Source organism: Haliotis cracherodii, unplaced genomic scaffold (assembly GCF_022045235.1).
Source record: "Haliotis cracherodii isolate W230 unplaced genomic scaffold, xgHalCrac1.p SCAF_11, whole genome shotgun sequence".
Lineage (NCBI taxonomy): Eukaryota > Metazoa > Mollusca > Gastropoda > Lepetellida > Haliotidae > Haliotis > Haliotis cracherodii.
Window position 1 is genome coordinate 20,293,341 of NW_027266266.1, and position 24,848 is coordinate 20,318,188.

At 39.9% G+C, this 24,848-nt stretch overlaps 4 protein-coding genes across 4 annotated transcripts; all 4 read left to right on the top strand.

The window, feature by feature from the left end:
* Window positions 1–2,423: 2,423 nt before the first annotated feature.
* On the top strand, window positions 2,424–3,379 carry LOC139455540 (uncharacterized). The gene is made up of 3 exons (XM_071237091.1): window positions 2,424–2,448; window positions 2,869–2,921; window positions 3,122–3,379. Exons 1-3 carry the CDS (start codon window positions 2,424–2,426, stop codon window positions 3,377–3,379), a joined length of 336 nt encoding a protein of 111 aa, XP_071093192.1.
* Window positions 3,380–8,106: 4,727 nt separating this feature from the next.
* On the top strand, window positions 8,107–9,062 carry LOC139455541 (uncharacterized). The gene is made up of 3 exons (XM_071237092.1): window positions 8,107–8,131; window positions 8,552–8,604; window positions 8,805–9,062. Exons 1-3 carry the CDS (start codon window positions 8,107–8,109, stop codon window positions 9,060–9,062), a joined length of 336 nt encoding a protein of 111 aa, XP_071093193.1.
* Window positions 9,063–14,330: 5,268 nt separating this feature from the next.
* LOC139455542 (uncharacterized) lies at window positions 14,331–15,278 on the top strand. The gene is made up of 3 exons (XM_071237093.1): window positions 14,331–14,355; window positions 14,768–14,820; window positions 15,021–15,278. Exons 1-3 carry the CDS (start codon window positions 14,331–14,333, stop codon window positions 15,276–15,278), a joined length of 336 nt encoding a protein of 111 aa, XP_071093194.1.
* A 7,137-nt stretch (window positions 15,279–22,415) lies between these two features.
* On the top strand, window positions 22,416–23,368 carry LOC139455935 (uncharacterized). Its single transcript, XM_071237480.1, has 3 exons — window positions 22,416–22,440; window positions 22,861–22,913; window positions 23,111–23,368. Exons 1-3 carry the CDS (start codon window positions 22,416–22,418, stop codon window positions 23,366–23,368), a joined length of 336 nt encoding a protein of 111 aa, XP_071093581.1.
* Window positions 23,369–24,848: the final 1,480 nt, after the last annotated feature.

A 24,848-nucleotide genomic window follows, 5' to 3' on the forward strand; every position in this document is an offset into this window, starting at 1 on the left:
TTCCAGAAGAGAAAAGTTAATGAAGCTATTATTACTGTCGCTTCTCTCCCTTGATGGGTTCTCTTGATGAGCAGTAAAATCAGCGTATAGGCCCTGTCCACACCCTTAGCTCTGTCCCCCTACTGCTGGCCTGTGTGACCTCGAGCGCGTATCCGTCTCTCATCCTTACGTTCCCATCCATCAAGCTCTCTCTCTCTCTCTCTCTCTCTCTCTCTCTCTCTCTCGCCCCCAAATGTGCTTTCCTGTGCAGCTTCATCTTTTCTAGTATCTCTCTCTCCTCTCCGCTCCTCTCCTCTCCTCCCAATTTCGAGGACTAATAAAGTAAAGATTTCATTCGGTAAATATAAACCTGTTTAATTCATAGACAAAACAGGCTCTTACAGGATCACATGACCAATTTTGTCTCACAAGCCACAATCTGTCACTGTTTCATTGAAGGTGAGGGGGGCACGGGTGGCCCAGTCGTCTAAGGCGCCGCGATTCGCTGTGCAGAGTTGCGTCCCTTGGGCACGCCAGAAACCTATGATTGTGGGTTCGAATCCTGGTTCGCCCCGATTATGTTTCTAGGTTTGTCAGCACCATACCCGGGCTTTTGGGTTTCACCGAAGTGGTTAACGTCTGAGACCTGCATCACTTCGGGCTTTCCTCCCACATTAAGCTGACACGCCGTGATATAAATGGAATACTGTTAAAAGCGGCGTTAAACCCAACTCACTCACTCATTGAAGGGGATGGAAGATGGCTGGATCTTGAACAGAAGTTCAACAAAAACAACCGAGTAGTAGTTTTAAGCTCAACAAAGTCATCTTCTCCAAAATCAGACTTCGTTCCTGTTCTGGCTTTATAGTCTCCGCCACAATTAACAATAGCATCTCTTAATTCTGATAAAATGTCCAACAAACTGTTTTGAAATATAGGGGTGCCACTTTTACAATCAACAGATAAAATGTAATAGGAGCTAGATCCCTCAGGATGGATATATACACATGCATATTATACGTCATATTGACGGCCGAGCTAGGAATTATCAATACACACACACACACACACACACACACACACACACACACACTTTTCCGTTATTTTACACCGTTTTATAATATATTTCTGTAGTTGCTTCTTTACAAGTATTATTATCCAACCTGAAATTCTGCCTGTCTTAGGGGGCACGGGTGGCCCAGTCGTCAAAGGCACCGCGACTCGCTGTGCAGAGTTGCGTCCCTTGACCTGCATCACTTCGGGTTTTCCTCCCACATTAAGCTGACATGCCGCGATAAAACTTGAATACTGTTAAAAGCTTCGTCAAACCCAACTCACAATCACTCACTCACTCACTTAGAAGTTGACGGATGACAATGTAGACACAATTTATGGATAACAACTTCTTTATTTTACTGTAACATCGACGTTTCGGTATAGATCCATGGTACAAAATATATATAGAATTAGAAGGTGGAGGATTAACAGAAACAAACAGTTGCATACATGAGAGAGATTGACATGAGTAGGTTAAATAATAACAGAAGGATAAAACAGTAACAAAATGATGGACAGAGAACACATGACGAGGAAGCCAATGAGACAGGAAGCCAATTAAACAGGATAAGTAATCATAGGATGGGTCGTTATTGTTTAATGAGTTCACAGTAGGCGGATAGGATGAAATGACCTTGATGGTTTGTGGCGGCGAATGTGGACTGTTTCTCTTAGTTTGCTTTTTGTGAAGTCCTGGAGGTTGTTGGAGAGGATATGGACGGTCCATGTTGTGATAAGGGCAGTTGCTGATATGGTCCGAATGCCTGATTTACTGTCGATTTGATGGTTGAAGTTTTGTTCTCTTTGATTCTGGTGTTGATGGGGCGGGATGTTTCACCGACATAGGATTGCCCCATATCATCAGCCGCCTCCTCAAACAGTAACCCAATATTGACCCCGACTTCGCCAGATCCACCTCCCTCAGTTCTCTAAGAAGGGACAACGGCAGAAACACAACTAAACGCCAAGAACCTAAAGGTGTAGTTTATAAAATTGGCTGTAACTGGACAATTCTATATGGGGAAAACATTCCGCCCTATAACCGTTTGCATTCATCTAGCACCCCCACATTTCCAAAAAGAATACACGAAACACAGATTCAATAATTGTAGCCTTTTCCTGTTCACAAATCCTAAAGTGGACACTCATATATTAAGTCGACTATGAATTAATTAGTCAGAATATCAAATAAACGCAACACCACATCAAATTAGTGGTATGAACTTAAACTTTGAAACTGAGAGTTATCTCCCTTCCGTTTGTGCCGCTCGTTGCCAAGCTACCGATATCAGCAAAACGACGCCATTTTATGTTGCCGCATCTGCTGTCTCTTTGTTCTCAATCTATAACCTGCCTTGGATTTTGAGCATCACTTGAGTTTTTTAAACATGCAGTCAAGTAGCTGTGTTCAAGGTACCAATGTGTCACAGTTTTATGTTGATTACGTTTCACCGTGTGGTTATATAATCGGTTACCGTCAGGTTGATGCCAAGGTCTCATCACTAAAGTCTATAACTAGGCCTATAGAAATCTGAACGTACTTCAACGTTTCTCAAGATATGCTAAACCCGTTTCCTCGCATTTTATATTTCTTCTATGTACTTCAATTTCTTCAATGGCCAATGCTTACATAAATAGTGATTTTGTCCTGCCCCAGGTGAACAGCCCACTAACAAATAGAAGGAATTAATAAATACAACTGACACGAACGTGTATAGATATATATAGGCCTACCGGTATATGGTATATACTTACAAGATTACGTTTTTAATAACTTTACAGTGTAAATAAGCGTGTACATGTTTTATTTATTTTCACTTCTCCCCCACACAGATAGGATGTTTCACCCGGCTTTCACCCCTGCTGCCACTCCTGTCCCACGTCGAGTAGGTGTGCTAGGGTTGTAGAATATAACTACCTTTTACAACAGATCCTTGTCTAAATCTCAGTGTGTCTAAGTGTTGATGTTCCATAACCTACTGTATTACCACTTTTTTAACTAAAGATACACCACACCCTACCTATCACTAGTATCAGTATCACGTTTGTCTCATCATTTCTCTCTTTCCACTTCCCTCCCCACCAGCGTCCTTGTGTGTACCACCCTGAACCCCTGTCCACCCTCCCCACCTCCTACACCTCTGTCCCCGACCCAGCCCCTGTCTCTGTTTCTGTCAACATCACCGGCCATGTCATTATGGTTGACACCGACTTTGTGGAGATCGATCTCGGCCGTGAGGAAGACACACAACCCCTCCCACCCCAGTCCTTCCTGAGAGCCTTGCTGTCTCGCTTCATCCGTCTGGTCAAGAGAATCTTCACCTCCAACAAAAACGACGCTTAAAGGGACATTTTTCTAACAATCTGAGAAGTCACCTTTCCTTTTTTTTGTATGGACACTTTGGCAAATTAGTTATCATTCCCATTTGGTTGTTCTTTCATTAGCATGATTAGTAAATTTTGTTGTTGTCAAAATTGTTGTTGGTTGCTTTATTCTATTATTAGTGTAGGAGCCTCCTTACGTATGGAACAAACTCAAACCTAACCTTAAGCTACAAATAACATTACAGAATTCTGATTCTACGTTTGTAGATCTCCTCAAGTCTGTGACAACTTGGCGAATATTGTATGCAATAGTTAAATATTATACTACAACAATAGGTTTCACAAGTTGCTCATGTTAGAAATCGAACCTTGGTCAGGGTGTGACAAGCAAACACTAACTGCTGTGCCACCCTTCAGTCAATCTGTGTGTGTGTGTGTGTGTGTGTGTGTGTGTGTGTGTGTGTATTTATATGGACTAAAAAAGTATATATTTTGAGCTCAGCAATTTATTTGTTTGAACAAACCTGAGGACAATTATTACCCCCACCCCAAATTCAAACATTGTGTTTAAAAGAGGGATGGTAAGAACATGAATAGGGATGTATCAGGAAAGTTTTCAAAGAGAAGTCCTAACTCAGTAGACTATGGGCCATAAGACCTGGACATGATTTTCATCACCTGTCTCCCGGGTCTTGAAACAAAAATGTATTGTTTCTGCTCTTGATGCTGATTTTGTGGAACATCACAGGCCATGTTATTATGGTTGCTTGGTAACAGCATGCTATGAAGTACTCAAACGATTTCTTACCTAAACATTGAATTGAATAAGGTGAAACAAGTCAATAATATACTGGTATACTATATATCTGCATAACTAATTACAGTTGACAGGATAATTATGATAATAATTTGTGTACTGTACCATCCAAATACAATTCTGAAATATATAGGAAATATTTCTTCCTTGCTAATTATTTCCTAGCTTTCATAACTCATAAATAAATTGATACAATCTTTGTGATGGTCATGACAATAATATGGTTGACACTAACTTGAGACTGACTTATTTAAGATTTTGGCAGTGAGGAAGAAACACAAACTAAACCAGCCATCCTTCCTGAGAACCATGATGTCCCGTGTCATCTGAGTGGTCAAAAGAGTCTTCACCTCCAGCAACAATGTTGAAAGCTTTCCTTGGAACAAGTTCCAGGATATTTTGTTGGATTCATTAACTTTTGTCTTGTTAATTATTTCCATATGGTTTCAGGTGATATAAATAAATGTTTTTGTTGTTCAAACTGTTGTTTGCTGTTATATTTTATCAATGTAAGTGCCTCCTATAATTATCAAAAGCCTGAATAGCATCCTAAAACCATGCTAAAGTATTCTGGTTCTTGTCTGGCAGTAAGTCTAGGTTAGATCTAATAACCAAATAGGTTTACACATGAGGTATAGATTAGCTCATCTTTTTTATATTGTATGCACAATCATTGACGTTTTTTTCTAAAATAACATCAAGAATGAATAGTTTATGCTTCGAAAAACTTGAAGCTTCTGCCATAGCTATCACAATTGACAATCGTCCCATTTAACATTTTATTGAAAAAAGTCCAACTATTCTTTTGCCATACTTAGTACTGTTGATTTTTTGTTTCGTTTGTTCTTTAACGCCGCACTCACCAATATTCCAGCTATATGACGTAAGGTATATGACGTATGTAAATAATCGTGTCTGGACAAGACAATCCAGTGTTGACATCATGAGCAACGATCAACGCTTTTGGCATAAAAAGACATGCATCAACCATGAAAGCTTGTTTGTATGTTTGTTGTTTAACGCCGCACTCAGCAATATTCCAGCTATATGACGGCCGTCTGCAAATAATCGAGTCCACAGGACTAGTGCCAATTTCTAACGCTGGCTATATCAGACAAGTAGGCAATATCAACTCCTACTAAAATGAACTGAAAGGCAAAAGAAAGTAGCCACCAATTTCGAGGACTAATAAAGTAAAGATTTCATTCGGTAAATATAAACCTGTTTAATTCATAGACAAAACAGGCTCTTACAGGATCACATGACCAATTTTGTGTCACAAGCCACAATCTGTGACTGTTTCATTGAAGGTGAGGGGGGCACGGGTGGCCAGTTATAGTAGATATAACTGGAATACTGTTAAAAGCGGCCCCACTCACTCACTCTGCCTGTCTTAGACAGTCTATCAGCATCTTTAATATAAAGGGTAAAGTCTGTGAAAGTGACCTTCACATCCTCTACATTATCCAACCAAGTTTCAGTTACACCAATTATATCAAATTTGTTCACATATTTGACAAACTTATTATCTGTTAACTCATATATTATGCCTGAGACATTCCAGAAGAGAAAGTTAATGAAGCTATTATTACTGTCGCTTCTCTCCCTTGATGGGTTCTCTTGATGAGCAGTAAAATCAGCGTATAGGCCCTGGCCACACCCTTAGCTCTGTCCCCCTACTGCTGGCCTGTGTGACCTCGAGCGCGTATCCCGTCTCTCATCCTTACGTTCCCATCCATCAAGCTCTCTCTCTCTCTCTCGCCCCCAAATGTGCTTTCCTGTGCAGCTTCATCTTTTCTAGTATCTCTCTCTCCTCTCCTCTCCTCCCAATTTCGAGGACTAATAAAGTAAAGATTTCATTCGGTAAATATAAACCTGTTTAATTCATAGACAAAACAGGCTCTTACAGGATCACATGACCAATTTTGTGTCATAAGCCACAATCTGTCACTGTTTCATTGAAGGTGAGGGGGCACGGGTGGCCCAGTCGTCTAAGGCGCCGCGATTCGCTGAGCAGAGTTGCGTCCCTTGGGCACGCCAGAAACCTATGATTGTGGGTTCGAATCCCGGTTCGCCCTGATTATGTTTCTAGGTTTGTCAGCACCATACCCGTGCTTTTGGGTTTCACCGAAGTGGTTAACGTCTGAGACCTGCATCACTTTGGGCTTTCCTCCCACATTAAGCTGACACGCCGTGATATAAATGGAATACTGTTAAAAGCGGCGTTAAACCCAACTCACTCACTCATTGAAGGGGATGAAAGATGGCTGGATCTTGAACAGAAGTTCAACAAAAACAACCGAGTAGTAGTTTTAAGCTCAACAATGTCATCTTCTCCAAAATCAGACTTCGTTCCTGTTCTGGCTCCGCCACAATTAACAATAGCATCTCTTAATTCTGATAAAATGTCCAACAAACTGTTTGGAAATATAGGGGTGCCACTTTTACAATCAACAGATAAAATGTAATAGGAGCTAGATCCCTCAGGATGGATATATACACATGCATATTATACGTCAGATTGACGGCCGAGCTAGGAATTATCAACACACACACACACACACACACACACACACACTTTTCCGTTATTTTACACTGTTTTATAATATATTTCTGTAGTTGCTTCTTTACAAGTACTATTATCCAACCTGAAATTCTGCCTGTCTTAGGGGGCACGGGTGGCCCAGTCGTCAAAGGCGCAGCGATTCACTGTGCAGAGTTGCGTCCCTTGACCTGCATCACTTCGGGTTTTCCTCCCACATTAAACTGACATGCCGCGATAAAACTTGAATACTGTTAAAAGCTTCGTCAAACCCAACTCACAATCACTCACTCACTCACTTAGAAGTTGACGGATGACAATGTAGACACAATTTATGGATAACAACTTCTTTATTTTACTGTAACATCGACGTTTCGGTATAGATCCATGGTACAAAATATATATAGAATTAGACGGTGGAGGATTAACAGAAACAAACAGTTGCATACATGAGAGAGATTGACATGAGTAGGTTAAATAATAACAGAAGGATAAAACAGTAACAAAATGATGGACAGAGAACACATGACGAGGAAGCCAATGATACAGGAAGCCAATTAAACAGGATAAGTATACATAGGAGGGGTCGTTATTGTTTAATGAGTTCACAGTAGGCGGATAGGATGAAATGACCTTGATGGTTTGTGGCGGCGAATGTGGACTGTTTCTCTTAGTTTGCTTTTTGTGAAGTCCTGGAGGTTGTTGGAGAGGATATGGACGGTCCATGTTGTGATTTGGGCAGTTGCTGATATGGTCCGAATGCCTGATTTACTGTCGATTTGATGGTTGAAGTTTTGTTCTCTTTGATTCTGGTGTTGATGGGGCGGGATGTTTCACCTACAAGGGATTGACCCATATCATCAGCCGCCTCCTCAAACAGTAACCCAATATTGACCCCGACTTCGCCAGATCCACCTCCCTCAGTTCTCTAAGAAGGGACAACGGCAGAAACACAACTAAACGCCAAGAACCTAAAGGTGTAGTTTATAAAATTGGCTGTAACTGGACAATTCTATATGGGGAAAACATTCCGCCCTATAACCGTTTGCATTCATCTAGCACCCCCACATTTCCAAAAAGAATACACGAAACACAGATTCCATAATTGTAGCCTTTTCCTGTTCACAAATCCTAAAGTGGACACTCATATATTAAGTCGACTATGAATTAATTAGTCAGAATATCAAATAAACGCAACACCACATCAAATTAGTGGTATTAACTTATACTTTGAAACTGAGAGTTATCTCCCTTCCGTTTGTGCCGCTCGTTGCCAAGCTACCGATATCAGCAAAACGACGCCATTTTATGTTGCCGCATCTGCTGTCTCTTTGTTCTCAATCTATAACCTGCCTTGGATTTTGTGCATCACTTGAGTTTTTTAAACATGCAGTCAAGTAGCTGTGTTCAAGGTACCAATGTGTCACAGTTTTATGTTGATTACGTTTCACCGTGTGGTTATATAATCGGTTACCGTCAGGTTGATGCCAAGGTCTCATCACTAAAGTCTATAACTAGGCCTATAGAAATCTGAACGTACTTCAACGTTTCTCAAGATATGCTAAACCCGTTTCCTCGCATTTTATATTTCTTCTATGTACTTCAATTTCTTCAATGGCCAATGCTTACATAAATAGTGATTTTGTCCTGCCCCAGGTGAACAGCCCACTAACAAATAGAAGGAATTAATAAATACAACTGACACGAACGTGTATAGATATATATGGGCCTACCGGTATATGGTATATACTTACAAGATTACGTTTTTAATAACTTTACAGTGTAAATAAGCGTGTACATGTTTTATTTATTTTCACCTTTCCCCCACACAGAGAGGATGTTTCACCCGGCTTTCACCCCTGCTGCCACTCCTGTCCCACGTCGAGTAGGTGTGCTAGGGTTGTAGAATATAACCACCTTTTACAACAGATCCTTGTCTAAATCTCAGTGTGTCTAAGTGTTGATGTTCCATAACCTACTGTATTACTACTTTTTTAACTAAAGATACACCGCACCCTACCTATCACTAGTATCAGTATCACGTTTGTCTCATCATTTCTCTCTTTCCACTTCCCTCCCCACCAGCGTCCTTGTGTGTACCACCCTGAACCCCTGTCCACCCTCCCCACCTCCTACACCTCTGTCCCCGACCCAGCCCCTGTCTCTGTTTCTGTCAACATCACCGGCCATGTCATTATGGTTGACACCGACTTTGTGGAGATCGATCTCGGCCGTGAGGAAGACACACAACCCCTCCCACCCCAGTCCTTCCTGAGAGCCTTGCTGTCCCGCTTCATCCGTCTGATCAAGAGAGTCTTCACCTCCAACAAAAACGACGCTTAAAGTGACATTTTTCTAACAATCTGAGAAGTCACCTTTCCTTTTTTTTGTATGGACACTTTGGCAAATTAGTTATCATTCCCATTTGGTTGTTCTTTCATTAGCATGATTAGTAAATTTTGTTGTTGTCAAAATTGTTGTTGGTTGCTTTATTCTATTATTAGTGTAGGAGCCTCCTTACGTATGGAACAAACTCAAACCTAACCTTAAGCTACAAATAACATTACAGAATTCTGATTCTACGTTTGTAGATCTCCTCAAGTCTGTGACAACTTGGCGAATATTGTATGCAATAGTTAAATATTATACTACAACAATAGGTTTCACAAGTTGCTCATGTTAGAAATCGAACCTTGGTCAGGGTGTGACAAGCAAACACTAACTGCTGTGCCACCCTTCAGTCAATCTGTGTGTTTGTGTGTGTGTGTGTGTGTGTGTGTGTGTGTGTGTGTGTGTGTGTGTGTGTGTGTATTTATATGGACTAAAAAAGTATATATTTTGAGCTCAGCAATTTATTTGTTTGAACAAACCTGAGGACAATTATTACCCCCACCCGAAATTCAAACATTGTGTTTAAAAGAGGGATGGTAAGAACATGAATAGGGATGTATCAGGAAAGTTTTCAAAGAGAAGTCCTGACTCAGTAGACTATGGGCCATAAGACCTGGACATGATTTTCATCACCTGTCTCCCGGGTCTTGAAACAAAAATGTATTGTTTCCGCTCTTGATGCTGATTTTGTGGAACATCACAGGCCATGTTATTATGGTTGCTTGGTAACAGCATGCTATGAAGTTCTCAAACGATTTCTTACCTAAACATTGAATTGAATAAGGTGAAACAAGTCAATTATATACTGGTATACTATATATCTGCATAACTAATTACAGTTTACAGGATAATTATGATAATAATTTGTGTACTGTACCATCCAAATACAATTCTGAAATATATAGGAAATATTTCTTCCTTGCTAATTATTTCCTAGCTTTCATAACTCATAAATAAATTGATACAATCTTTGTGATGGTCATGACAATAATATGGTTGACACTAACTTGAGACTGACTTATTTAAGATTTTGGCAGTGAGGAAGAAACACAAACTAAACCAGCCATCCTTCCTGAGAACCATGATGTCCTGTGTCATCTGAGTGGTCAAAAGAGTCTTCACCTCCAGCAACAATGTTGAAAGCTTTCCTTGGAACAAGTTCCAGGATATTTTGTTGGATTCATTAACTTTTCGTCATGTAAATTATTTCCATATGGTTTCAGGTGATATAAATAAATGTTTTTGTTGTTCAAACTGTTGTTTGCTGTTATATTTTATCAATGTAAGTGCCTCCTATAATTATCAAAAGCGTGAATAGCATCCTAAAACCATGCTAAAGAATTCTGGTTCTTGTCTGGCAGTAAGTCTGGGTTAGATCTAATAACCAAATAGGTTTACACATGAGGTATAGATTAGCTCATCTTTTTTATATTGTATGCACAATCATTGACGTTTTTTTCTGAAATAACATCAAGAATGAATTCCGCCACTGTGGACAGGGACGATTTTGAAATGACTAAAGTGCTTGACAGTTAACAAACCTAGTCTGACTGTAGCTATTGAATCACAGCTCTCTATTAAAAGAATGCGACCAGACCATCATGACACTTCTAATGGATGTCTACATTAAAGAAGGTTCGTCGCCATTTCAAATGAACCCTGTAGGAAACTAGGAATTCCACAGAGTAGAAAAGGTCCTTGGTATCCATTGCTGGCCACAAGAGCCAAAAACAAGATTCTTGCTCATGCTTTCAGTCACTGATTTGTGTGATAATGACTTGATATCATATACAAGCCGGCGTGATACAGCTTACTTCCGTGTGGTCACAGATATCAATGTATATTTTCAGTTTATGAGAGCAAATAAAATGAGACAATTGCAACACTGTTCAACCTCAATAGTTTATGCTTCGAAAAACTTGAAGCTTCTGCCATAGCTATCACAATTGACAATTGTCCCATTTAACATTTTATTGAAAAAAGTCCAACTATTCTTTTGCCATACTTAGTACTGTTGATTTTTTGTTTCGTTTGTTCTTTAACGCCGCACTCACCAATATTCCAGCTATATGACGTAAGGTATATGACGTATGTAAATAATCGTGTCTGGACAAGACAATCCAGTGTTGACATCATGAGCAACGATCAACGCTTTTGGCATAAAAAGACATGCATCAACCAAGTCAGCAATCCTGACCAACCGATCCTCGTTAGTTGCCTCTTGAAAGCTTGTTTGTTTGTTTGTTGTTTAACGCCGCACTCAGCAATATTCCAGCTATATGACGGCCGTCTGCAAATAATCGAGTCCACAGGACTAGTGCCAATTTTTAACGCTGGGTATATCAGACAAGTAGGCAATATCAACTCCTACTAAAATGAACTGAAAGGCAAAAGAAAGTAGCCACCAATTTCGAGGACTAATAAAGTAAAGATTTCATTCGGTAAATATAAACCTGTTTAATTCATAGACAAAACAGGCTCTTACAGGATCACATGACCAATTTTGTGTCACAAGCCACAATCTGTGACTGTTTCATTGAAGGTGAGGGGGGCACGGGTGGCCAGTTATAGTAGATATAACTGGAATACTGTTAAAAGCGGCCCCACTCACTCACTCTGCCTGTCTTAGACAGTCTATCAGCATCTTTAATATAAAGGGTAAAGTCTGTGAAAGTAACCTTCACATCCTCTACATTATCCAACCAAGTTTCGGTTACACCAATTATATCAAATTTGTTCACATATTTGACAAACTCATTATCTGTTAACTCATATATTATGCCTGAGACATTCCAGAAGAGAAAGTTAATGAAGCTATTATTACTGTCGCTTCTCTCCCTTGATGGGTTCTCTTGAGCAGTAAAATCAGCGTATAGGCCCTGGCCACACCCTTAGCTCTGTCCCCCTACTGCTGGCCTGTGTGACCTCGAGCGCGTATCCCGTCTCTCATCCTTACGTTCCCATCCATCAAGCTCTCTCTCTCTCTCTCTCTCTCTCTCTCTCTCTCGCCCCCAAATGTGCTTTCTTGTGCAGCGTCATCTTTTCTAGTATCTCTCTCTCCTCTTCTCTCCTCCCAATTTCGAGGACTAATAAAGTAAAGATTTCATTCAGTAAATATAAACCTGTTTAATTGATAGACAAAACAGGCTCTTACCGGATCACATGACCAATTTTGTGTCACAAGCCACAATCTGTCACTGTTTCATTGAAGGTGAGGGGTGCACGGGTGGCCCAGTCGCCTAGATTCGCTGTGCAGAGTTGCGTCCCTTGGGCACGCCAGAAACCTATGATTGTGGGTTCGAATCCCGGTTCGCCCCGATTATGTTTCTAGGTTTGTCAGCACCATACCCGTGCTTTTGGGTTTCACCGAAGTGGTTAACGTCTGAGACCTGCATCACTTCGGGTTTTCCTCCCACATTAAGCTGACACGCCGTGATATAAATGGAATACTGTTAAAAGCGGCGTTAAACCCAACTCACTCACTCATTGAAGGGGATGAAAGATGGCTGGATCTTGAACAGAAGTTCAACAAAAACAACCGAGTAGTAGTTTTAAGCTCAACAATGTCATCTTCTCCAAAATCAGACTTCGTCCCTGTTCTGGCTTTATAGTCTCCGCCACAATTAACAATAGCATCTCTTAATTCTGATAAAATGTCCAACAAACTGTTTGGAAATATAGGGGTGCCACTTTTACAATCAATAGATAAAATGTAATAGGAGCTAGATCCCTCAGGATGGATATATACACATGCATATAATACGCCAGATTGACGTCCGAGCTAGGAATTATCAATACACACACACACACACACGAACACACACGAACACACACACACACGAACACACACACACACACACACACACACTTTTCCGTTATTTTACACCGTTTTATGATATATTTCTGTAGTTGCTTCTTTACAAATACTATTATCCAACCTGAAATTCTGCCTGTCTTAGGGGGCACGGGTGGCCCAGTCGTCAAAGGCGCCGCGATTCGCTGTGCAGAGTTGCGTCCCTTGACCTGCATCACTTCGGGTTTTCCTCCCACATTAAGCTGACATGCCGCGATAAAACTGGAATATTGTTAAAAGCTTCGTCAAACCCAACTCACAATCACTCACTCACTCACTTAGAAGTTGACGGATGACAATGTAGACACAATTTATGGATAACAACTTCTTTATTTTACTGTAACATCGACGTTTCGGTATAGATCCATGGTACAAAATATATATAGAATTAGAAGGTGGAAGATTAACAGAAACAAACAGTTGCATACATGAGAGAGATTGACATGAGTAGGTTAAATAATAACAGAAGGATAAAACAGTAACAAAATGATGGACAGAGAACACATGACGAGGAAGCCAATGAGACAGGAAGCCAATTAAACAGGATAAGTATACATAGGAGGGGTCACTATTGTTTAATGAGTTCACAGTAGGCGGATAGGATGGAATGACCTTGATGGTTGTGGCGGCTAATTAGGACTGTTTCTCTTTGTTTGCTTTTTGTGAAGTCCTGGAGTTGTTGGAGAGGATTTGGGCGGTTCATGTTGTGATTAGAGCAGTTGCTGATATGGTCCGAATGGCTGATTTACTGTCGGATTTGATGGTTGAAGTTTTGTGCTCTTTGATTCTGGTGTTGATGGGGCGGGATGTTTCACCTACAAGGGATTGCCCCATATCATCAGCCGCCTTCTCAAACAGCAACCCAATATAGACCCCGACTTCGCCAGATCCACCTCCCTCAATTCTCTAAGAAGGGACAACGGCAGAAACACAACTTAACGCCAAGAACCTAAAGGTGTAGTTTATAAAATTGACTGTAACTGGACAATTCTATGAAGGGAAAAGATCCCGCCCTATAACCGTTTGCATTCATCTAGCACCACCACATTTCCAAAAAGAATACACTAAAAAAAGATTAAATAATTGTAGCCTTTTTCTGTTCACAAATCCTAAAGTGGACACTCATATATTAAGTCGACTATGAATTAATTAGTCATAGAATATCAAATACACGTAACGCCACATCAAATTAGCGGTATTAACTTTCAATTTGATACTGAGAGTTATCTCCCTTCCGTTTGTGCCGCTCGTTGCCAAGCTACTGATATCAGCAAAACGACGCCATTTTATGTTGCCGCATCTGCTGTCTCTTTGTTCTGAATCTATAACCTGCCTTGGATTTTGAGCATCGCTTGAGTTTTTTAAACATGCAGTCAAGTAGCTGTGTTCAAGGTACCAATGTGTCACAGTTTTATGATGATTACGTTTCACCTTGTGGTTATGTAATCGGTTACCGTCAGGTTGATGCCAAGGTCTCATCACTAAGCTCTCTAACAAGGACTATAGAACGTACTTCAACGATTCTCAAGATATACTAAACCCGTTTCCTCGCATTTTATGTTTCTTCTATGTACTTCAATTTCTTCAATGGCCAATGCTTACATAAATAGTGATTTCGTTCTGCCCCAGGTGAAAAGCCCACTAACGAATAGAACAAAATAAATAAATACAACTTACACCAACATGTATAGATTTATATATATAGACCTATATGGTATATACTTACAAGATTACGTTTTTAATAACTTTACAGTGTAAATAAGAGTGTACATGTCTTATTTATTTTCACTTCTCCCCCTCACAGATAGGATGTTTCACCAGACTTTCACCCCTGCTGCCACTCCTGTCCCACGTCGAGTAGGTGTGCTAGGGTTGTAGAATATAACCAACTTTTACAAAATATCCTTGTCTAAATCTCAGTGTGTCTAAGTGTTGATGTTCCGTAACCTACTGTATTACCACTTTCCTAACTAAAGATACACCGCACCCTACCTATCACTAGTATCAGTATCACGTTTGTCTCATCATTTCTCTCTTTCCACTTCCCTCCCCACCAGCGCCCTTGTGTGTACCACCCTGAACCCCTGTCCACCCTCCCCACCTCCTACACCTCTGTCCCCGACCCAGCCCCTGTCTCTGTTTCTGTCAACATCACCGGCCACGTCATTATGGTTGACACTGACTTTGTGGAGATAGATCTCGGCCGTGAGGAAGACACACAACCCTTCCCACCCCAGTCCTTCCTGAGAGCCTTGCTGTCCCGCTTCATCCGTCTGATCAAGAGAGTCTTCACCTCCAACAAAAACGACGCTTAAAGTGACATTTTTGTAACAATCTGAGAAGTCACCTTTCCTTTATTTTGTATGGACACTTTGGCAAATTAGTTATCATTCTCATTTGGTTGTTCTTTCATTAGGATGATTAGTAAATTTTGTTATGTTGTTCAAATTGTTGTTGGTTGTTTTATTCTATTATTAGTGTAGGAGCCTCCTTACGTATGGAACAAACTCAAACATAACCTAAAGCTTCGAGTCACATTACACAATTCCACATTCTGATTCTACTTTTGTAGATCTCCTTAAGTCTGTGACAACTTGGCGAATATCGTATGCAATAGTTAAATATCGTAGTCCAATGATAGGTTTCACAAATTACTCATGTTAGAAATCGAACCTTGATCAGGGTGTGACAAGCGAACACTAACTGCTGTGCCACTCTTCAGCCAATCTGTTTTCAGATTTGCCAGTTGAAATGATCAAATTTAATAGAACACTCAATAATAACCCCTCAACACACACACACACACACACACACACACACACACACACGCACACATATATATATATATGGAATAATAAAATATATAATGCGAGCTCAGTAATTTATTTGAGGACAATTATTTCCCCGAAGAAACTTCGAACATTGTGTTTAAAAGAGGGATGGTAAGAACATGAATAGGGATGTATCAGGAAAGTTTTTGAAGAGAAGTCCTAACTCAGTAGACTATGGGCCATAAGACCTGGACATGATTTTCAGCACCTGTCTCCCTGGTCTTGAAACAAAAATGTATTTAATGTGCTCTTGATGCTGATTTTGTGGAACATCACAGGCCATGTTATTATGGTTGCTCGGTAACAGCATGCTATGAAGTTCCCAAACGATTTCTTACCAAAACATTGAATTGAATAAGGTGAAAGATGTCAATAATATACTGGTATACTATATATCTGCAGAACTAATTACAGTTTACAGGATAATTATGATAATAATTTGTGTACTGTACCATTCAAATACAATTCGGAAATATATAGGAAATATTTCTTCCTTGCTAATTATTTCCTAGCTTTCATAACTCATAAATAAATTGATACAATCTTTGTGATGGTCATGACAATAATATGGTTGACACTAACTTGACTGACGTATTTGAGATTTTGGCAGTGAGGAAGAAACACAAATCCTCCCAGCCATCCTTCCTGAGAGCCATGATGTCCCGTGTCATCCGAGAGGTCAAAAGAGTCTTCACCTCCAGCAACAATGTTTAAAGCTTTCCTTGGAACAAGTTCCAGGATATTTTGTTGGATTCATTTACTTTTCATCTTGTTAATTATTTCCATATGGTTTCAGTTGTATAAATAAATGTTTTTGTTGTTCAAACTGTTGTTTGCTGTTATATTTTATCAATGTAAGTGCCTCCTATAATTATCAAAAGCGTGAATAACATCCTAAAACGATGCTACAGAACTCTGGTTCTTGTCTGGCAGTAAGTCTAAGTTAGATCTAATAACCAAATAGGTTAATACATCATGAGGTATAAATTAGCGCATCTTTTTATTATATTGTATGCACAATCATTGACGTTTTTTTATGAAATAACACCAAGAATGAATTCAGCCTCTGAGGACAGGGATGATTTTGAAATGACTAAAGTGCTTGACAATAGGGCTGGGACGAGTCCAAATTTACTACCCGGGTACCCACCCCCCTATAACCCGACCCTACCCGGGTACCCACTGTAAGTCTCAGGAGATGTCACAAAATGTCCGAATCAGAACATTTTCAGCATAGCCCTGGCAAAACGTATTAAGATACATTTATTGAACAATCTGGTCATTCATACACTAAAGTTTTAACTTTATTCAACCATATGAAAAATCAGAAGGAATGGGTTCATAATCAGAAAGAAATGCTAACATTAGTGACTTTTAGTGTAACCATAGATAATTTTTTCATGAAACAATATATCACATGACTAACCACGGGTCCGGGTAGTCCTGTGGGTACCCGGATCCTACTCAGTACCCACCTGACCCGGGTACTCGTCCCAGCCCTACTTGACAAACCAAGTCTGACTGTAACTATTGAATCACAGTTCTTTATTGATAGAATGCGACCAGACCATAATGACACTTCTAATGGAATATCTACATTAAAGAAAGTTCGTCGCCATTCCAAATGAACCCTGTAGGAAACTAGGATTTCCACAGAGTAGAAAAGGTCCTTGGTATCCATAGCTGGCCACAAGAGCCAAAAACAAGATTCTTGCTCATGCTTTCAGTCACTGGTTTGTGTGATCATGACTTGATATCAAATACAAGGCGGCGTGATACAGCTTACTTCCGTGTGGTCACAGATATCAATGTATATTTTCAGTTTACGAGATTAAATAAAATGAGAAATTTGCAACACTGTTCAACCTCAATAGTTTCTGCTTTGAAAAACTTGAAGCTTCTGTCATAGCTATCACAAGTGACAATTGTCCTATCTAACATTTTATTGAAAAAAGTCCAACTATTCTTTGACCAAACATAGTTTTTGTAGATTTTTTAGTTTGTTTGTTGTTCAACGCCGCACTCAGCACAATTCCAGCTATATGACGTACGGTATTATATGACGTATGTTAATAATTGAGTCTGGACAAGACAATCCAGTGATTGACAGCATGAGCATCGATCAACGCAATTGGCATATTTTTCCTGTTTCTGCGTTCTTGGATTCATAGTAGATGTAAAAGGTAGATGAAAAAAGTCCAACTATTCTTTTGCCATACTTTGTATTGTTGATTTTTTGTTTTGTTTGTTCTTTAACGCCGCACTCACCAATATTCAAGCTATATGACGTAAGGTATATGACATATGTAAATAATCGTGTCTGGACAAGACAATCCAGTGATTGACATCATGAGCATTGATCAACGCAATTGGCATACAAAGACATGCATCAACCATGTCAACGGTCCTGACCACCCGATCCTCGTTAGTTGCCTCTTGAAAGCTTGTTTGTTTGTTGTTTAACGCCACACTCAGCAATATTCCAGCTATATGAAGGCCGTCTGCAAATAATCGAGCCTGGACCAGACAATCCAGTGATTGATACTATGAGCATCGATCCACGAAATTGGGATACGATGACATGCGTCAACCAAGTCAACGATCCTGACCACTCGATCCTATTAGTCGCCTTTTCCGAAAGCACAGTGGCCTTTTATGGCAAGCATGGTTTGCTGAAGACCTATTCTACCCCGGATCTTCACGGGTGGGTACATCGTCATGGATATTGAATGTCACCTTACATACTCCATTATAATGTGAATGAACCTCTGCATTTGTAACATTTCCTGCAGTGTTAGTTTTGTCGTTTCAACTATCAGATCTTGATATCCATTTCATACCATTACGTTACTATGCATCGGCAAGCAAAGAGATCCCGATCTCGTTAGTCGCCTCTTACGACAAGCATAGTCGCCTTTTACGGAAAGCATGGGTTGCTGAAGACCTATTCTACCCCGGATCTTCACGGGTCCAGATTACATTGAATCCATGCATATACAAACATGTACTATCAACGCAAGCATTGGTAGTGCACATGCACGAAAGCACTATCACTACTTACTGTCATCCAAATGAAAATCCAACTCTTCTTCAGTTTGGCAAGGACCACAGGACTAGTGCCAATTTCTAACGCTGGGTATATCAGATCAGTAGGCTATATCAACTCCTACTAAAATGCACTGAATTTCGGGGACTAATAAAGTAAAGATTTCATTCGGTAAATATAAAATCTGTTTAATTCATAGACAAAACAGGCTCTTACAGGATCACATGACCAATTTTGTCTCACAAGCCACAATCTGTCACTGTTTCATTGAAGGTGATGAAAGATGGCTGGTTCGTGAACAGAAGTTCAACAAAAACAACCGAGTAGTAGTTTTAAGCTCAACAATGTCATCTTCTCCAAAATCAGACTTCGTTCCTGTTGCGGCGTTATAGTCTCCACCACAAATAACAATAGCATCTCTTAATTCTGATAAAATGTATAACAAACTGTTTGGAAATATAGTGATGCCATTTTTACAATCAACAGATAAATAGAGGTTATCACGCATGTGTGTTTGGGGATGGTAAATATCCTGCATTAGGAATAAACATTGTATTTAGCGATCCTTGGCGAGCTAAATACATAGTATTTATTCCTAATACAGGATATTTACCATCCCCAAACACACAAGCGTGATAACCTCTTTATCATATAATGTCATTCTTTAATTCTGTGCTTCAAAATTGCTTTCCCTCTTTCACAAACATTACCGAAACATTGCGAGTTTTCCTTTAAAGCGCGCATTAATATTTATTACGTCACAGGGTAAGTGATGTGTCAGTCAGACAGTGACAGTAGCCAATATAGTTCCAACTGAAATCTCTTTCTGATACAGTGGCGAAGCAACATATACTCAAAACAACTATTGTTTTTAATTGCCTTTCGCGGCAATCCATCGGTCTGTCCGCTAGAGTAACTGCCCTTTGTCAAAGGGAAGCTACTCTAACCCTAGTCTATGAGACCTCACGGCCACGGTCAGACGATGTTGACAGTCGGTCTGTCCTGTCATAGTTAAGAAGTGTAGTCAGATGTACACAAAGCGACAAAACGAAACAAGATAACAATTCAAACATGTTTCGGCCAAATCCAACTATTTTAATTTGAGGAGAAGGTTTCAAGCCGCAGAGGTCTACAAACACAGATGTGCCCTCGCAAAATTGTTCGCGAAATTTATATCGAAAACCTATAAAATGCCTTAGCTACATTACAGTTAGACACTAATTTTCAGTATATTAGACTGTTCTTTTGATAATGATAACAATTATCCCTGTAGTTTATCCAGATTCCCGATGGTTAATTCTGACTCGATCGCCGAATGACGAGGGCGACGCCATGTTTGTTTATAAACAGTGAAAATAAGTCCCTACTTGACCTTTGATATTTGCATCTCTATCCGCATATGACCCCAACGGATATCGTTTTTATCCGTTGGCTTTATCCTGCCGAGAAACCTACCCATTATATGATAAAATGTTATACGAGCTAGATCCCTCAGGATAGATATATACACATGCATATAATACGTCAGATTGACGGCCGCGCAAGGAATTATCAATATATATATATATAATTTTACGTTATTTTACACCGTTTTATAATATATTTCTGTAGTTTCTTCTTTACAAGTACTATTATTCCAGCTGAAAGTCTGCGAGTCTTAGACAGCCTATCAGCATCTTTAATATAAAGGGTAAAGTCTGTGAAAGTGACCTTCACATCCTCTACATTATCCAACCAAGTTTCGGTTACACCAATTATATCAAATTTGTTCACATATTTGACAAAGTCATTATCTGTTAACTTATATATTATGCCTGAGACATTACAGAAGAGAAAGTTAATGAAGCTATTATTACTGTCGCTTCTCTCCCTTGATGGGTTCTCTTGATGAGCAGTAAAATCAGCGTATAGACCCTGGCCACACCCTTATCTCTGTCTCCCTACTGCTGACCTCTGAGACCTCGAGCGCATATCCCGTCTCTTATCCTTACGTCCCCGTCCATCCTGTTGTCTTTCTGTCTGTCTGTCTGTCTGTCTGTCTGTCTCCCTCTCTCTCTCTCTCTCTCTCTCTCTCTCTCTCTCTCTCTCTCTCTGTGCCCCCAGATGAGCTTTCCTGTGAAGCTTCGTCTTTTCTAGTATCTCTCCTCTCTTCGGCTTCCCTCACTAATTTCCCTCCTTTGTTGTAGAACCGTGTGTCTGGTTCGTCTGTTCTGTATTTAAAAAATCCTGTCTCTGATTCAAAGTCAAGTCATTAGAGATGCCATATCCTTTATCTGTAAGGACACTCCATATTGACACAGCTTGTAGTTTGTCGTCCTAGTGCAGCATCTTCACGATAAGGTTTATTAGTGTTCTTCGTCTTCGTCTTCCCTCTCCTTTCACACCATATATGATTTATGTTGTGATTCAGGCACTCCATATAAAATTACATTATTTTTCCTGTTTCTGCGTTCTTGGATTCATAGTAGATGTATTATAAATTCACAAGGTTTTGAGGGAATTGTTCGATAAGCATTACTTAGAAGTTGGGTGGGCCAAGCGTCTAAGTCGCCACATTTCACTGGGCACAGTTGCGTCCTTTGGGAACGCAAGAAACCTATGATTGTGGGTTCGAATCCCGGTTCCCCCGATTATGTTTCTAGCTTTGTCAGCACCATACCCTTGCTCGTGGGTTTCACCGAAGTGGTAAACGCCTGAGACCTGCATCACTTCGGGCTTTCCTCCCACGTTAAGCTGACATGCCGCGATATAACTTGAATACTGTTAAAAGCTGCGTTAAACCCAACTCACACTCACTCACTCACTCACTCTCTTAGAGTAGGATGAAATGGCCTTGATCTCTGTTGATGGATGGTTGTGGTGGCGAATGTGGACTGCTTTTCTTTGTTTGCTTTTTGTGAAGTCCTGGAGTTGTTGGAGAGGATTTGGGAGGTTCATGTTGTGATTAGGGCAGTTGCTGATATGGTCCGAATGGCTGATTTACTGTCGATTTGATGGTTGAAGTTTTGTGCTCTTTGATTCTGGTGTTGATGGGCGGAATGTTTCACCTACATAGGATTGCCCCATATCATCAGCCGCCTCCTTCAACCCCAATATTGACCCCGACTTCGCCAGATCAACCCCCCTCAATTCTCTAAGAAGGGACAACGACAGAAACACAACTAAACGCCAAGAATCTAAAGGTGTAGTTTATAAAAATGACTGTAACTGGACATCCCGCCCTATAGCCGTTTGCATTCATCTAGCACCCCCACATTTCCAAAAAGAATACACGAAAAAGAGATTGAATAATTGTAGCCTTTTCCTGTTCACAAATCCTAAAGTGGACACTCATATATTAATTCGACTATGAATTAATTAGTCATAGAATATTAAATACACGTAACGCCACATCAAATTAGCGGTATTAACTTATACTTTGAAACTGAGAGTTATCTCCCTTCCGTTGGTGCCGCTCGTTGCCAAGCTACCGATATCAGCAAAACGACGCCATTTTATGTTGCCGCATCTGCTGTCTCTTTGTTCTGAATCTATAACCTGCCTTGGATTTTGAGCATCGCTTGAGTTTTTTAAACATGCAGTCAAGTAGCTGTGTTCAAGGTACCAATGTGTCACAGTTTTATGTTGATTACGTTTCACCGTGTGGTTATGTAATCGATTACCGTTAGGTTGATGCCAAGGTCTCATCACTAAGCTCTCTAACAAGGACTATAGAAATCTCAACGTACTTCAACGTTTCTCAAAATATGCTAAACCCGTTTCCTCGCATTTTATATTTCTTCTATGTACTTCAATTTCTTCAATGGCCAATGCTTACATAAATAGTGATTTTGTCCTGCCCCAGGCGGACAGCCCACTAACAAATAGAACGAATTAATAAATACAACTGACACGAACGTGTATAGATATATATAGGCCTACCGGTATATGGTATATACTTAAAAGCTTACGTTTTTAATAACTTTACAGTGTAAATAAGCGTGTACATGTTTTATTTATTTTCACTTCTTCCCCACACAGATAGGATGTTTCACCCGGCTTTCACCCCGGCTGCCACTCCTGTCCCACGTCGAGTAGGTGTGCTAGGGTTGAACAGAGGCCTATAACTAATTTTGACAACAGATCCTTGTCTAAATCTCAGTGTGTCAAAGTGTTGATGTTCCATAACCTCCTGTATGTCCCAACTAAAGATACACCGCACATTACCTATCACTAGTGTCAGTATCACGTTTGTCTTATCATTTCTCTCTTTCACTTCTCTCCCCACCAGCGTCCTTGTGTGTACCACCCTGCACCCCTGTCCACCCTCCCTACCTCCTACACCTCTGTCCCCGACCCAGCCCCTGTCTCTGTTTCTGTCAACATCACCGGCCACGTCATTATGGTTGACACTGACTTTGTGGAGATAGATCTCGGCCGTGAGGAAGACACACAACCCCTCCCACCCCAGTCCTTCCTGAGAGCCTTGCTGTCCCGCTTCATCAGTCTGGTCAAGAGAATCTTCACCTCCAACAAAAACGACGCTTAAAGGGACATTTTTCTAACAATCTGAGAAGTCACCTTTCCTTTTTTTTGTATGGACACTTTGGCAAATTAGTTATCATTCCCATTTGGTTGTTCTTTCATTAGCATGATTAGTAAATTTTGTTGTTGTTTAAATTGTTGTTGGTTGCTTTATTCTATTATTAGTGTAGGAGCCTCCTTACGTATGGAACAAACTCAAACCTAACCTTAAGCTACAAATAACATTACAGAATTCTGATTCTACGTTTGTAGATCTCCTCAAGTCTGTGACAACTTGGCGAATATTGTATGCAATAGTTAAATATTATACTACAACAATAGGTTTCACAAGTTGCTCATGTTAGAAATCGAACCTTGGTCAGGGTGTGACAAGCAAACACTAACTGCTGTGCCACCCTTCAGTCAATCTGTGTGTTTGTGTGTGTGTGTGTGTGTGTGTATTTATATGGACTAAAAAAGTATATATTTTGAGCTCAGCAATTTATTTGTTTGAACAAACCTGAGGACAATTATTACCCCCACCCCAAATTCAAACATTGTGTTTAAAAGAGGGATGGTAAGAACATGAATAGGGATGTATCAGGAAAGTTTTCAAAGAGAAGTCCTAACTCAGTAGATTATGGGCCATAAGACCTGGACATAATTTTCATCACCTGTCTCCTGGGTCTTGAAACAAAAATGTATTGTTTCCGCTCTTGATGCTGATTTTGTGGAACATCACAGGCCATGTTATTATGGTTGCTTGGTAACAGCATGCTATGAAGTTCTCAAACGATTTCTTACCTAAACATTGAATTGAATAAGGTGAAACAAGTCAATAATATACTGGTATACTATATATCTGCATAACTAATTACAGTTGACAGGATAATTATGATAATAATTTGTGTACTGTACCATCCAAATACAATTCGGAAATATATAGGAAATATTTCTTCCTTGCTAATTATTTCCTAGCTTTCATAACTCATAAATAAATTGATACAATCTTTGTGATGGTCATGACAATAATATGGTTGACACTAACTTGAGACTGACTTATTTAAGATTTTGGCAGTGAGGAAGAAACACAAACTAAACCAGCCATCCTTCCTGAGAACCATGATGTCCCGTGTCATCTGAGTGGTCAAAAGAGTCTTCACTTCCAGCAACAATGTTGAAAGCTTTCCTTGGAACAAGTTCCAGGATATTTTGTTGGATTCATTAACTTTTCGTCTTGTTAATTATTTCCATATGGTTTCAGGTGATATAAATAAATGTTTTTGTTGTTCAAACTGTTGTTTGCTGTTATATGTTATCAATGTAAGTGCCTCCTATAATTATCAAAAGCGTGAATAGCATCCTAAAACCATGCTAAAGTATTCTGGTTCTTGTCTGGCAGTAAGTCTAGGTTAGATCTAATAACCAAATAGGTTTACACATGAGGTATAGATTAGCTCATCTTTTTTATATTGTATGCACAATCATTGACGTTTTTTTCTGAA

Coding starts and splice junctions, on each gene's coding strand:
- LOC139455540 (XM_071237091.1), top strand. CDS start 2,424: ATGCAGTCAAGTAGCTGTGTTCAAG. Junction 2,449..2,868: donor GTCAAGTAGCTGTGTTCAAG/GTACCAATGTGT, acceptor TCCCCCACACAG/ATAGGATGTTTCACCCGGCT. Junction 2,922..3,121: donor CCACTCCTGTCCCACGTCGA/GTAGGTGTGCTA, acceptor CCTCCCCACCAG/CGTCCTTGTGTGTACCACCC.
- LOC139455541 (XM_071237092.1), top strand. CDS start 8,107: ATGCAGTCAAGTAGCTGTGTTCAAG. Junction 8,132..8,551: donor GTCAAGTAGCTGTGTTCAAG/GTACCAATGTGT, acceptor TCCCCCACACAG/AGAGGATGTTTCACCCGGCT. Junction 8,605..8,804: donor CCACTCCTGTCCCACGTCGA/GTAGGTGTGCTA, acceptor CCTCCCCACCAG/CGTCCTTGTGTGTACCACCC.
- LOC139455542 (XM_071237093.1), top strand. CDS start 14,331: ATGCAGTCAAGTAGCTGTGTTCAAG. Junction 14,356..14,767: donor GTCAAGTAGCTGTGTTCAAG/GTACCAATGTGT, acceptor TCCCCCTCACAG/ATAGGATGTTTCACCAGACT. Junction 14,821..15,020: donor CCACTCCTGTCCCACGTCGA/GTAGGTGTGCTA, acceptor CCTCCCCACCAG/CGCCCTTGTGTGTACCACCC.
- LOC139455935 (XM_071237480.1), top strand. CDS start 22,416: ATGCAGTCAAGTAGCTGTGTTCAAG. Junction 22,441..22,860: donor GTCAAGTAGCTGTGTTCAAG/GTACCAATGTGT, acceptor TTCCCCACACAG/ATAGGATGTTTCACCCGGCT. Junction 22,914..23,110: donor CCACTCCTGTCCCACGTCGA/GTAGGTGTGCTA, acceptor TCTCCCCACCAG/CGTCCTTGTGTGTACCACCC.